This window comes from Zosterops lateralis (genome assembly GCF_965231275.1).
Source record: "Zosterops lateralis genome assembly, chromosome: 28".
Taxonomy (NCBI): Eukaryota; Metazoa; Chordata; class Aves; order Passeriformes; family Zosteropidae; genus Zosterops; species Zosterops lateralis.
This window is the reverse complement of record NC_139788.1, coordinates 4,039,604-4,053,192: the sequence shown is the minus strand read 5'-3', so window position 1 is coordinate 4,053,192 and position 13,589 is coordinate 4,039,604. Positions and strand designations below refer to the sequence as shown.

The window sequence follows — 13,589 nt, the reverse complement described above, 5'->3', positions numbered from 1 at the left end:
CCTTAAACCCAGGCGTTTCTGTCCTCTCTGGAAAGGACATGAGGATCCAAAGCTTTGATCCAGCTGTAGTGAAGCCATGAGGAAGGAATCCTTTTTGAGCCATGAAAACCCACCAGGATTTCACCCCCAACCTACAACTCTGGAGGTTGTCTAGAGAGGACATGAGGATCCAAAGGAGCTCTGAGTCCTGATCCAGCTGCAGGGAATCCATGAGGATTCCAAGCCATGAAAACCCACAAGGATTTCATCCCCAACCTAAAACTCAGGAGTTTCTGTCCTCTCTGGAAAGGACACGAGGATCCAAAGCTTTGATCCAGGTGTAGTGAAGCCATGAGGATAGAATCCTTTTTGAGCCTTGAAAATCCACCAGGATTTCACCCCCAACCTAAAACTCAGGAGTTCTCTAGAGAGGACATGAGGATCCAAAGGAGCTCTGAGCCCTGATCCAGCTGCAGGGAATCCATGAGGATGGAATCCTGTCTGAGCCATGAACACCCATCTGGATTTCATCTCCAATCTAAAACTCAAGGGTTCTGTTCTCCCTGAAAAGGACACGAGGATCCAAGTTGGAATTCTGTGCCCTGATCCAGCTGCAGGGAATCCATGAGGATTCCAAGCCATGAAAACCCACCAGGATTTCACCCCAACCCACGACTCCCCCCAGCACCAGGATCCCAAGCTCCTCCCAAGGCAGCAGGTCCCAGCTCCTGTCACAGTGACACTGCTGGGGATGGGAATGTGTCCTTGTCCCTCTGCTGCAGCCCAGTGAGGATGGATTGATCTGGGTGGGATTCCTGCTCCCTCTCCATTTCTAATCCTGGAAATGGATGATCCTGCCCAGGGAATGCAGGAGGACTCTGAAGCTGCTGCTCCCAGAAAGGTCACGTAGGATTTTGGCCAAACTCACGTCTCTGACCCCAAACCAGCTTGAAGGAAAACTCTTTTGAGGGTGTTTCTGGAAAAATCTCCAAGTCCAAAGCCTGTACATTAACGTATATATATGTAAAGGAAGCTAAAAATAGAACTGACTCCCGTTTTTGCTTTCCAAGATAGGAAAGAAGCCTTGAAATACACTGAAAATGAGAGTTATAATTAGAGGCGAGCTTTTGAAAGGCAAAAAGCCATTTTCCCCTCATCAAAATGGGAGTTAATTGGAAATTTTCTGACTGGTTTCCACATTCAAATCCCTGACTTCAGAGGCCAGGAACAAAGGCACTGGGAGCCAGGTTTCAGCTGCATCTATGGCAACAGCTCTGCCCGTCAGGGAGGGTGCCAGACCAAGCTCCACAGGAAAAATGGGAATTTCTCTCCTTCCCTGGGTGCTGAACTGGGAAGGACACAGGGACAGAGGGAAGGGCAGCAGCAGTGCAATAAAGCTCCTGTCCTTCCCTGATTGCTGCAGAGAACGGCCTCTGGGGCACTCAGGCAGCAAAGAGTGACATTCCCTGCAATGGGAGCACTGGGGAGTCGTTTGGAGGAGTCAAACACCTCGTGCCCTTCAGCCTTGAGCTGCCCTGCACTGCCACATCTCCCTTTTTTGGGTCCCTCTCCAGGTCCCCACAGCTCCTTCTGACCGACAGCTGCTGAAAATCAGGATTTCCTTTGACAAATCTGCATTTTGGAGCACCACACCCACTCAAAGCCACCATCACTGAGATGGTTTAGCAAGCACGGCTCAGCATGGGATTGCTGGAACTTCTCCGGGCAGGAATTGTTTCCTTCAGCCTCCTCCTGACTCCTGGAGTCAGGAAAATGTGGATCCCTGTGAGCCCTGCTGGGTGCAGCAGGAGGGGGTTCCCATGTGGTACCACAGCAGAGCGACTGAGCCAGCCCAGCCAGGGAAAAATGCATTTTCCAGTTCCCTGGAAATGCCAGTGGGATGATGGAAATCTGGCCTGGGATGTGCCAGGTGTGTGTGAAAATCCTGGAGTGGTCGAGGTGGGAAGGGACATCAGGGATCATCCAGTGTCACCCCTGCCATGGGGACACCTCCCACTGTCCCAGAGGGCTCCAAACCCTGCCCAGCCTGGCCTGGGACACTGCCAGGGATCCAGGGACAGACACAGCTGCTCTGGGAAGGGAAAGAGGGAGAGAAAGAAGGGAGGGGAAGGGAAGGGAAGGGAAGGGAAGGGAAGGGAAGGGAAGGGAAGGGAAGGGAAGGGAAGGGAAGGGAAGGGAAGGGAAGGGAAGGGAAGGGAAGGGAAGGGAAGGGAAGGGAAGGGAAGGGAAGGGAAGGGAAGGGAAGGGAAGGGAAGGGAAGGGAAGGGAAGGGAAGGGAAGGGAAGGGAAGGGAAGGGAAGGGAAGGGAAGGGAAGGGAAGGGAAGGGAGGGAGGGAAAAAAGGAAGGAAGGAAAAAAAGGAAGGGAAAGAATCAGAATCAGAATCTGATTCTGAAGGGAAAGAAGGAAGGAAGGGACAGATGGAAGAAGGACGGGAAAGAACGAAGGAAGGGACAGAAGGAATAAGAAAGGGACAGGAGGAATAAGAAGGGGACAGGAGGCAGCCTTCGGGCAGCGCTCTCACCCGAGAAGGTGATGTTGAAGCCCTCGTAGGACATGGAGAAGTCGGAGATGAAGCGGATCTGGGCCGAGAAGTTCCCGAAGAGGCCGGCGCTGAGCGGGGCCGGCAGCCGCGAGCCCGTCAGCTGCTGCAGGGGCTGGGCAAAGCTGGAGTTCTCCGTGATCAGCAGGTAATCGTGCCCGTTCTCCAGGTGGAACGTGTGGAAGGTGAAGAACACACCTGGCAAAAAGGGGGGAAAACCACAGGTGGAGTCATCCCACAGTGTGCCCAGTGTCCAGCCCCTGCTGCCAGCCCACACTGCAATCCTGGATTTTGTTGTGGTAGAGATGAAATAAGTAAAAACCCGAAAGGATGGGTGTGGTACCAGGCCCGGGAAATGTTGGGCTCCTGTGTCCTTGTCAGGGGTGACACAAACTTGCTCCAGGGACGGAGCAGTGGCTGAGGAGCAGCCCAGGGGAGCCTTTTATTATCACAGTGTGTTGGCTTTTAAATGGAGAGCAAGAGCAGCAAGGCTGGGGCTGGGAGGGCTCGGAAACAAGAGTGTTCCAGAAGGAATTCCTGCCTAGAAAACCAGGATTGAAGCCCAGCCTCAAGGTCAGAGAGGCTTTTCCAGGAGTGTGTCAGTGGTGCAGCTGCAAGGACCTTCCCATCATGGGCTGAATCAAAGACTCATGGAATGATTTGGGTGGGAACAACCTTAAAAATTGTCTTATTCCATCCCCCCAACACAGGAAGGGAGACCTTCCCCTAGGCCAGCTTGATTTAAGAAAAAACCCTCCTTTTATTCCCCTTTCCTTGCCCAAAATAAACCCCACAGCAGCTCCAGGCACGGAAATCCCGGCCAAACACGGCAAAACTATTTTGCCTCTTCTTCCCAAATTCAATTTGAAGGATCTGAAAGATTCGGGGAGAAGGCTGTGACCTTGCTGCATTTGTAAATGAGCCAGAGAGGAGTAATGGATTACTTAAAGTCCCCTTCACACCTCCAGACACACAATGGGAAGCACTTCAGGCTCCTGCAGGAGCCTCCAGCGAGGTGATTTTTCATGCTGGAAATTCAAACACCATTAGAAACACTCATTCTCCGGAAAATAATTCCAGCTTGGAAATAATAAAATAAATAATAATAATAAAAAAAAAATCAACAAAAAAATGGCAGTGAGAGAGCAGGGGCAGGAGCTGAGCTCAGGAACTCTGTCACAGCGTTGTCACAGCGACTTAACAAGGCAAGGAGATGCCAGGCAATAAAAAAGCCTCTTTGCATTTAGATGGATTTTTCCATCCTGGCTCCTGGAGCATCCAGGGCAGGCTCCTGAACCCCTGCTCGTGTGGGATTGGGATTTATCCAGCTCAGAATCCCCCTGGAGAGACACAGACACCTCCCAAGGATGGGGTTTGGGTTTTGGGAGACACCCCTGCTTGGCTTGGCCAGGTTATTTCATTGAACACAATAATTCACACCCCGAGGGGTGGCTCTGCATTCCCAAAAAACAGCAGGAAACCTGCAAATAAAGCCTGGAGGAAGATTCTCCTCCCCATTGCCCATTCCCTCTTAATTTCTGGAGATCAGGGAAAAAATAAAAAACCTTTGGAGATCCAATATGCAACCCCAGAGCATCAAATTGCAGCTGAATATTCCATTTATCCCTGGCTCTCTCCAAGGTTTGCTGCTCTTCCCTTCCAAGAGGTGAAGCTCAGAGGGGCTGGAAACCAAGAAGGAGCTTTTCCCATGGGATTGGGAATGAAGGAATTGTGGGATCATCCCAACCCTGATCCCTCTGCAGCACCTTCAGTGTCCCAGAAGGACTTTTACGACCCAAAGCTTGATAATTCCTTCTTTATATCCATTCTGTGAAGAGCATTTTTAGTCTCACTCTTTCCCCCCTGCCCTTGCAAAATTCCACAAAAGCAGGAAACTTCCAAGAGTTCCCAAATGTTTGTTGTTTCCACCAGAAGCACGAACCAGAAATAGATCTGACCTGAAAACTGGGATGCAAGTGGGGGAAATGCAAAATGACTTGAATTCTCTCCCCTGACAGCAAATTTATACCCTCAGCTTTAGCAAACCCAGCCTAAGGAAACAGAAATAACATCACCCCTCTGGAATCAACACAAAAATAATTCGGTTATCCTGGAGAACACGCCCAAAATTCCAAGTTTTTTAAGGTAAAAATCTCGAGGCTTTTTAAGGTAAAAAACTCCAAGAGGACACGAGGCTCCTCCAGCACTGAGGGGCTGTGGAACTGCAGCAAAAAAGGGCTAATTATAAACTCATTTTAAAGGATTTGTGACCAGTTAAACCTTTTGCTCTGGTCTGCAATTTACTGTGGCACAAAACAGCTCTGCAAACACAAGGTTGGGCTTTATTTTATTTTATTTTATTTTTTTTGTCTCCCCCAGTTCTCCGCAGAAGAAACAGCAAAACAAATTAGAGGGGGAGAGAAATCACTTTGAAGCAGTGAGATTAAAAATAATGGCCCCTCTTTAGGCATTTAAATACCTTTAAAATTAAGCTGCTTTTAAAGTCCACTTGCAGAGCCTGGGAGTCCATAAAGTGTGACAGGACAAGAATTGTTGGAGCAGTTTGGGTCATTCCAAGACTCATGTGGGAGATGTTCCCAAAAAAAACTCAGAGGGAAGGAGCTCTATAAATCCCTCAGGAGGGGCAGATCCCTTTTTTGTGACAGGGACATGATTTTTAGGATATCTGGATGTTTATCCATCCACATCCTGATTTCAGGATTGTTGGGGAAGATGAATCAGGGAAACCTTATAAATATAATTGCTTAGCAAAAGATTCTGAAAATATAAAACCTATAATCGAAATAGAAATGGAAGCTTAATTTGAGTTGTAGAATACTGAGTTTAGTTACTCTATAACCTGAAAACAACAGCCTGGGCAGCTGGAGGAGAATCCCTTTAGATTAAACCAGACGTTTCTGCTGGCTGAGGGATCCAAAGGTCAATGCAGCAAAACAGAAAAGTCTAAAGAGTTGTTTTTAGAGTTTAAAATATAAAACATGGTGATGTAGCAGTTCTTATAGGCTGTGTGGAGATTCTATAGGATTTTGTGTCTTGTATTGGTTGGTCACTGTAAATTAGAATATTCATCACAAAAGGAGATAGAATGGATTGGAACAAGGACTTCGCTCTCTTTTCCCTGCTCTCTTCCCCTGCACTCTGACCCTGCCCTTGCTCTCTCGCTCCCTCCTCTCTCAGCTCTCACCCTCTTGTTCTCTCTTTGGGGTTCCCTCCAGCCCAGGCTGGTGGCTGAAGGCAAAAGGCCGTTTTTACCCACAACCCTTGCAATAAACCCACATATTCCAGAATATCCCAGCTCTGCAGAGTTCCCCATCCCTGCCATCCACAGATGCTCCTACACAGGATAAGGGCACAAGGTCTGGAACAGGAGATAACACAAAGCCTCCTGTTTGATGACAAGAATTTCCCCTTCTCCACTTTAAAAGGATGATGAAGTGACATCAAAACTCTCTGGATTTTGTCCAGGGACAATGGGATCAATACTCCTGAGAGGAACTTTTGGATCCCACTTTTGGGGGAAGTTTCTTTTTTTGTTTTCTTTTGGAGTAGTTTCTCTCCCATTTCTGCCCACCACCCTCAGCCCTCTCCAAGCTCTCCAAAGCTGAGATTTCTGGAGGGGCTGATGAAACTGCTGACCCCAAAGTAAACCCAAGTGTAAAAAATCCTAAGTAGTGTAAAGAATAAAAAAAAAAATATAAGCCAAACCCTAAAAAAATTTTCTGAAACTTCTAAGGTGAACAAATTCAGAAGAAGAAAAATACTCAGAAAAAAAAAAAAAACAAACAACCCTCACCTTTCCCATGGGATGTTTCTATTGTCCAGGTGCAGTTCAAGTTGTTGGGATAAAAATCAGGGAAGCCTGGGGAGAGGATGGTGCCACTGGAGCCACGGATGTAGCCCCCACAGAGAGCTAAAAACACACAAAAAAAAGGAGAAAAGGATTTGAATAATCCAGAATCTTTCACAAGCTGGGAGGAAAAAGGAAAACCAAAAGCCAGCAGAGGAAAATGCAACAAAAGACATTGATCGACCCAAACCAAATCAACCCCAAATGGTCAAAATCCATTAAAATCCATGGATCAATCAAAATCTACCAAAATATATTGATGAAACACCTCTGGGAGCTTTCCAGCAGTGAGAAAGAGTTCAATAATCCAGAATCTTTCACAAGCTGGGAGGAAAACAGAAAACCAAGACCCAATGGGAAAACCCAACGAAAGAGACTGATCAACCCAAAATGGGTTTTATTGGTCAAAATCCACCAAAATCCATGGATTGACCCACCAAAATCCATCAAAATCCATGGACTGACCCACCAAAATCCATCAAAATCCATGGACTGACCCACCAAAATCCAACAAAATCCATGGACTGACCCACCAAAATCCATCAAAATCCATGGATGGACCCACCAAAATCCAACAAAATCCATGGATTGACCCATCAAAATCTACCAAAACACACTGATTAAAAACCTCTGGGAGGTTTCCAGCTGCTGCTTTGACAATGAAAAGGAGTTTAACAATCCAGAATCTTTCACAAGGTGGGAGGAAAAAAGGAAACACAAGGAAATCCAACAAAAGAGAGTGATCAACCCAAACCGAATCAAACCAAACTGGGTTTTCTTGGTCAAAATCCATCCAAACACATGGACTGACCCACCAAAATCCAAGAAAATTCATGGATTGACCCATCAAAATCTACCAAAAAACATTGATTAAAAGCTCCGGGAGGTTTCCAGCTGCTGCTTTGGCAGTGAAAAAGAGTTCAACATTCCAGAATTTTTCACAAGGTGGGAGGAAAAAAGGAAATACAGGGAAATCCAACAAAAGACACCGATCAACCCAAACCAAATCAACCCAAACCCAATCAACTCGAACTGGGTTTTCTTGGTCAAAATCCAACAAGATACATGGATTGACCCACCAAAATCCAACAAAAGAAAGGAGAAAGAGTTCAATGAGAGAAAGAGTTCCATAATCCAGAATCTTTCCCAAGATGGGAGGAAAAAGGAAACACAGGAAAATCCAATAAAAGACACTGATCAGCCCAAACCGAATCAACCCAAACTGGGTTTTCTTGGTCAAAATCCATGGACTGACCCACCAAAATCTACCAAAAAACATTGATTAAAAGCTCTGAGAGGTTTCCAGCTGCTGCCTTGGCAGTGGGTCTGTACGGGAAGGGCGTGCAGAGGTTTCCTCACCCTCACAGCTGGGCAGGGGCCGGCTCCACTGGAAGTTGGGCTCGCACTCCAGGGCCTGGCTGTCACTCAGGGTGTACCCGGGGTCACAGCTGAAGGTCACCAGGGCTCCCACGTAGAAATCGTTCCCGTGGCGCTGCCCGTTCACAGGGATCCCGGGGTCCAGGCAGTGGTCAGACTGCAGCTTCACCGCTGGGGACACACGGCAGGGTCAGAGAACCCAAAACGGGCACTGGGCAGGTCAGGGGGAGCCCAGCACTACCAGGGGATCATTCCTGAAATTGGGGGTTATCCCTGGAGTGAGAAGGGGAAAGGGAGAGAGGGAATGCCCTGAGTGAGGGGAGGGAGAGAAGGAAATCCTAAAAGTGAGAGGATGGAGAGAATGGAATGTCCTGAGTGAGGGGACAGAGAGTGGGAAATCCTTGAAGTGAGGGGAGGGAGAGAAGGAAATCCTTAAAGAGGGGAGGGAGAGAGGGAAATCCAAAAAGTGATGGGTGGGAGAGAGAGAAATCTTCAGTGTGAGAGGAGGAAATGGAAAGAGGGAAATTCCAAAAGTGAGAGGATGGAGGGAGGGAGGGAAATCCTTAAAGTGAGGGGATGGAGAGAATGGAAATCCTCAAAATGAGGGGAGGAAATGGAGAGAGAAAAATCCCAAAAGTAATAGGATGGAAAGAGGAAAAGCCTCAAAGTGAGAGGGGGAAAGGGAGAGGGAATTCCCTGAGTGAGAGGATGGAGAGAAGGAAAACCTCTCTCCCTCCCTCCAAAGAGGGAAATTCTTAAAGTGATGGGATGGAGAGAGGGAAATCCAAAAAGTGAGGGGATGGAGAGAATGGAAATCCTCAAAATGAGAGGAGGAAATGGAGAGAGAAAAATCCCAAAAGTAATAGGATGGAAAGAGGAAAAGCCCCAAGGTGAGAGGATGGAGAGAGAAAAATCCTCAGTGTGAGAGAAGGAAATGGAAAGAGGGAAATCCCAAAAAAATAATAGGATGGAGAGAGGACAAGCCTCAAAATGAGAGGGTGGAGAGAGGAAAATCCCTGAGATGAGGGGATGGGGAGAGGGAATTCCCCCAAGGGAGGGGAAGAAATAGAGAGAGGAAAATCCCAAAAGTGAAAAGACAGAGAGAGGAAAATCCTAAAAGTGAGAGGAGGAAATGAAGAGAGGGAATCCTGAAAATTAAAGGAGGAAATGCAGAGAGGGAAATCCCAAAATGAGAAGATGGAGACAGGAAAATCCCCAAAGTGAGGAGAGGAAATGGAGAGAGGAGCTGGTATATTATGGGATTGTTGGGCCTGTGGAATCCAGGTCTGGATATTCCAATTCTGTGAGCTCAGCTCTGCCTCCTAAAATCAGGAATATCCTGCAGATGCTAAAATAAAAAATAAAAAGCTTCTACAACCAACCAGAGGGGGAACGGCTTCAGATTGGAAAAGGGGAGATTTGGGTGGGATATTGGGAAGAAATTTTTCTGTAAGGGTGAGGAGGGGCTGGAATGGCATTCCCAGAGAAGCCTCATCCCTGGGAAGTGTCCAAGGCCAGCCTGGACAGGGCTTGGAGCAGCCTGGGACAGTGGGAGCTGTCCCTGCCTGTGGGTTTTAAATTCCCTTCTGAGCCAAACCAGTGTGGGACCCCAAGAAAAGCAGAAACTGCCCAACCCTTGAGCAGTGAGTGCCTGGTATGGGGGAAAAGAGACCCAGGGGGGGAGAGACCCAGGGGGAAAAAGAGACCCAGGGGGAAAAAGAGACCCAGGGGAAAAGAAATCCAGGGGGAAAAAGAGATCCAGGGGGAGAGGAGACCCAGGGGAAGAAGAGACCCAGGGAGGAGAAGGGTTCCAGGGGAGAGAAGAGATTCAGGGGGAGAAGAAACCCAGGGGGAAAGAGACCCAGGGGGAGGCCATGGTGCTGCTGGAGACTGGGGAACCCCAGGGAACCCCAGGGAATCCCAAGGAATCCCAGGGAATGCCAGGACATGGCGCCCTTACTCTCGTATCTGATCTGGAAGCCGATGTCAGAGTGGCTCTTGTCCGTGGTGAACAGGAGGTAGAGGTGGTTGCTGGTGCTGATCAGGAACTGGGGCACCTGGGTGCCATCGTAGACCCCAATCAGGGGTGAGGAGTAGGAGCGGCCGTCCCGCACCTCCAGGGTGTCATAATTCACCTCTGTCTTGAACCTGGAAGGGACAGGAGGAAAATTAAACCCTCCAGCAGTGTTGCCTTCTTCTGATTTCAGTCCTGGAACCACCACAAGGTCCTTTCTGCTGCCTCAGGGCACCTGGAATGTGGTTTGGGGTATTTTTTTCCTCTTCACCTGCTGACCCCCACCTGGCTGGCAGCTTCTCCAGCCCTAAAGTGTCACCCAGCAAATAAACAGAGCTGAAAGAGCCGTGGAGCCCCAACTGTCACAGCAGGGGTGGCAGTGGCAGCTCCTCTCTGCTCTTTGGGGTGTTCCTGGCACTGCCACGAGTCCCAATTTTCAGGATATCTGGATTTATTTTATCACAGCCCTCCCCTGCCAGGAAATCCAGGGAAAGCCAAAAAAATCTCAGCATTCCCTGCTGCTCCCTCCCCATCCAAGGAATATGTGGGAGCTCAGCCCCCCAAAAATGTGTCTAAAACATTTAAAATGAGCAGGAGGGGTTCAGACAGAACAATTCCCATTTTTCCTTCCCCAGTGCTGAGTTTTAACTCCCTGCCAGGAGCTCATAAATAAAAAAAAATGAGAGGGGAGGAGCTCAGAGCTGGACATGACGTGGAGCAGCTCATTTTCTTTGCATTGTTTGTAGAAAAATGAACAGTTTTTAGTGAGAGGGTTGGTTTTATTTAAAAAATTAATTTGTGTAGGTTTTTATGTATTTTCTTTTTTTTTTTTTTCCCTCCTCTTAGTGTATGTTAATTAAATCTATCTGGTTTTGCTTCTAAGTTAAGCCTGCTTTTGGCCTTTTTCTCCCAAACAAATTGGGCAAAATGTAAAAACCTCCACAAAAAAAAAAAAAAAAAAAAAAAAAACAACAGTGCCATGACTTGGACATGCAAACCTAAACCACAACATTAACTGGTTGATCTTGGAATCCCCAAAACCACCCCAAACCCAGGGAATTTGGGGGCACCTGTCAAAGGTGATCTTGATGGGGTATCCTGGCTGGGCCTCGATGACCCAGGCACAGCTCAGAGAGTCCTTGTAGAAGCCAGGCCAGCCTGGGGACAGGATGGTGCCACTGGGGGACGTCAGGTGGCCCCCACAGGGCGCTGGGGACACAAAAAAGGACACAAATCACACAGTTATTCAGGTTGGGAAAAGACATTCAGGCTCATCCAGCCCAACTCTGCCAATGCCATCATTGAACCACATCATTTGTGTGTCACTTCTTCAAAACTGGGGTGAAAAAATCACACAGTTATCCAGGCTGGGAAAAGACCTTCAGCCTCATCCAGCCCAACATTGTCAATACCACCATTGAACCACATCCCTGAGTGCCCCATCTTTGAAACTGGGGGGAAAAAAATCACACATTTATCCAGGCTGGGAAAAGGACCTTCAGCGTCATCCAGCCCAACATTGTCAATGCCACCATTGAACCACATCCCTGAGTGTCACATCTTTGAAACTGGGGGGAAAAAATGTCCGGACTGAGGACACAAATCACAGGGTTATCCAGACGGGAAAAGACCTTTAGGTTCATCCAGCCCAACATTGTCAATGCCACCATTGAACCACGCCCCTGAGTGTCACATCTTTGTGACTGTGGTGGAAAAATATCAGGACTGAAGACACATATCACACATTTATCCAGGCTGGGAAAAGGACCTTCAGGTTCATCCAGCCCAACTCTGCAATGCCACCATTGAACCACATCCCTGAGTGTCCCATCTTTGAAACTGGGGGGAAAAAAATCACAGTTATCCAGGCTGGAAAAGGATCTTCAGGTTCATCCAGCCCAACTCTGCAATGCCACCATTGAACCATGTCCCTGAGTGTCACATCTTTGAAACTGGGGGGAAAAAAATCACAGTTATTCAGGCTGGAAAAAGACCTTCAGGTTCATCCAGCCCAACTCTGCCAATGCCACCATTGAACCATGTCCCTGAGTGTCACAACTTTGAAAGTGGGGTGAAAAAATCACACATTTATCCAGGCTGGGAAAAGATCTTCAGGCTCATCCAGCCCTACGCTGCCAATGCCACCATTGAACCACATCCCTGAGTGTCACATCTTTGAAACTGGGGGGAAAAAAATGTCAGGACTGAGGACACAAATCACAGGGTTATCCAGGCTGGGAAAAGACCTTCAGCCTCATCCAGCCCAACTCTGCCAATGCCACCATTGAACCATGTCATTGAGTGTCACATCTTTGAAATTGTGGTGGAAAAAATGTCATGGAGCTGTAGGATTGAGATGTCCCCAAGCCATGAAACCCCTTCCCTGCGTTTCTGTTCAAAATCACCAGAGCCAGATGGAAAAACCAACATTAAGTGCTCAGAAATTGCCTTTTCAGCTCCAAATGTCCTGAGCGTCCCCCTGGGAGCCAGCAGGGCTGACCTTGGGCCCTGCTCAAGGTGTAAAATAATGATTGGATATAAAAGCAGAGGAAACTGCAAGGTCACTGGGCATTTCAGGTGCCAGAAAAATCTCTCCCAGCCCTGCTAATTGAGTCATGGCTTCGCTACCACCAGGGACATCCCCCAGAGCAGGGCATTAATTCCAGATTAATTCCCCAGTGCCACCAGCAGGAGCTGCAGGCACTTTATTGTGTTTTTTCTGGGAAAAGGACACGCTGGGTCTGAGGCACAAAAAAAATAATCCCACAACCCTCAGGAAAAAAACAAAAAAAAAACCTGCCAGGTTTTGTCCTCCAAGGAGTGACCCAGGGCCAGCCCCAAAGTCACCCTGGAGGTGCCCAAAATGTGCCAGTCCCAGCCCCAAAGCTCCCCTGCTGCTCTAGAGGGTGGCAGATGAAAGTAATTTGATCTCAGCTGGCTCCAAAGCAATTATTTTTTCCTTTCTGCCCCAAAGCTGCGTCGTCTCCTGTCAGGATTTCCATCCTTTTCTCTGTCTCATTCATTCCCATTAATTTTTTAATTTTTTTTTTTTTTCAAGGGCTGAGCAGGACTTTAGATCTCTGGGCTTTTCTCTTGGCTTAAAAAGGGTAATTAGAATGTCCAGACACTGAAGGGTGAGTCAAAGAAATCACCAGAGTGATCAGGAGGAGAAGGCAGAAGGTTATCAAATATAAAACTTGATTAAAAGTGTATTATTTAATGGATGTTTCCCTTCCACACTTAAAAAAGATGTAAATTTAAAGGCTCCTGCTTTGAAAGTAACAGGACATTTTGTCAGGAGCAAAATTATGTAAGAATATCAAAAGTCCAGCTCCTGATTCTGTAAAAGCTGTGGAAGACAATTGATTCCTTCCTCCAAGCCCAAAGACAATGGCCGGGATCCTGCAATTCCTGCTGCTCAGGCAATGAAGGGCCAATTACTCCAATTATTTCTCAATATTCCGGGGCTGTTTCTCAAGAGCTCAGCACTCGTTATTCAAATTGCTGCAAACAGCAGAGCGAGGCATCACTTCCCTGAGAACAGGGCACAGGGAGATCTGCAGCCCTAATGAGCTCCTTCTTCACTTCTCCTTTCCAGAGGAGAGGCTTGAAAGTCCTAAAAAAAGCTTTGAAATGTGAATTAAAGGCTTTAATTCAGCCCAGCTCCCCCCATGGCAGGGCTGGCTGTTGTGGGCAGGAGATGGAAATGCTGAATTTCTGCCTCTCAGCTGCCAGAGCCCAACGACAGAACTTGTGTCGTTACAGAAATATCAGATTATTTCACATGGA

General features: G+C 47.7%; 1 protein-coding gene across 1 annotated transcript in view; it reads right to left on the bottom strand.

Moving 5' to 3' along the window:
* The window catches only part of CSMD2 (CUB and Sushi multiple domains 2), a gene marked incomplete at both ends in the record, with an annotated part of 295,395 nt that overhangs the window by 83,698 nt on the left and 198,108 nt on the right, over window positions 1-13,589 (bottom strand). The window contains 5 exon segments of the mRNA XM_083879352.1: window positions 2,524-2,739; window positions 6,356-6,472; window positions 7,769-7,957; window positions 9,747-9,934; window positions 10,871-11,009. Coding sequence (XP_083735478.1) covers window positions 2,524-2,739; window positions 6,356-6,472; window positions 7,769-7,957; window positions 9,747-9,934; window positions 10,871-11,009 — 849 coding nt within the window.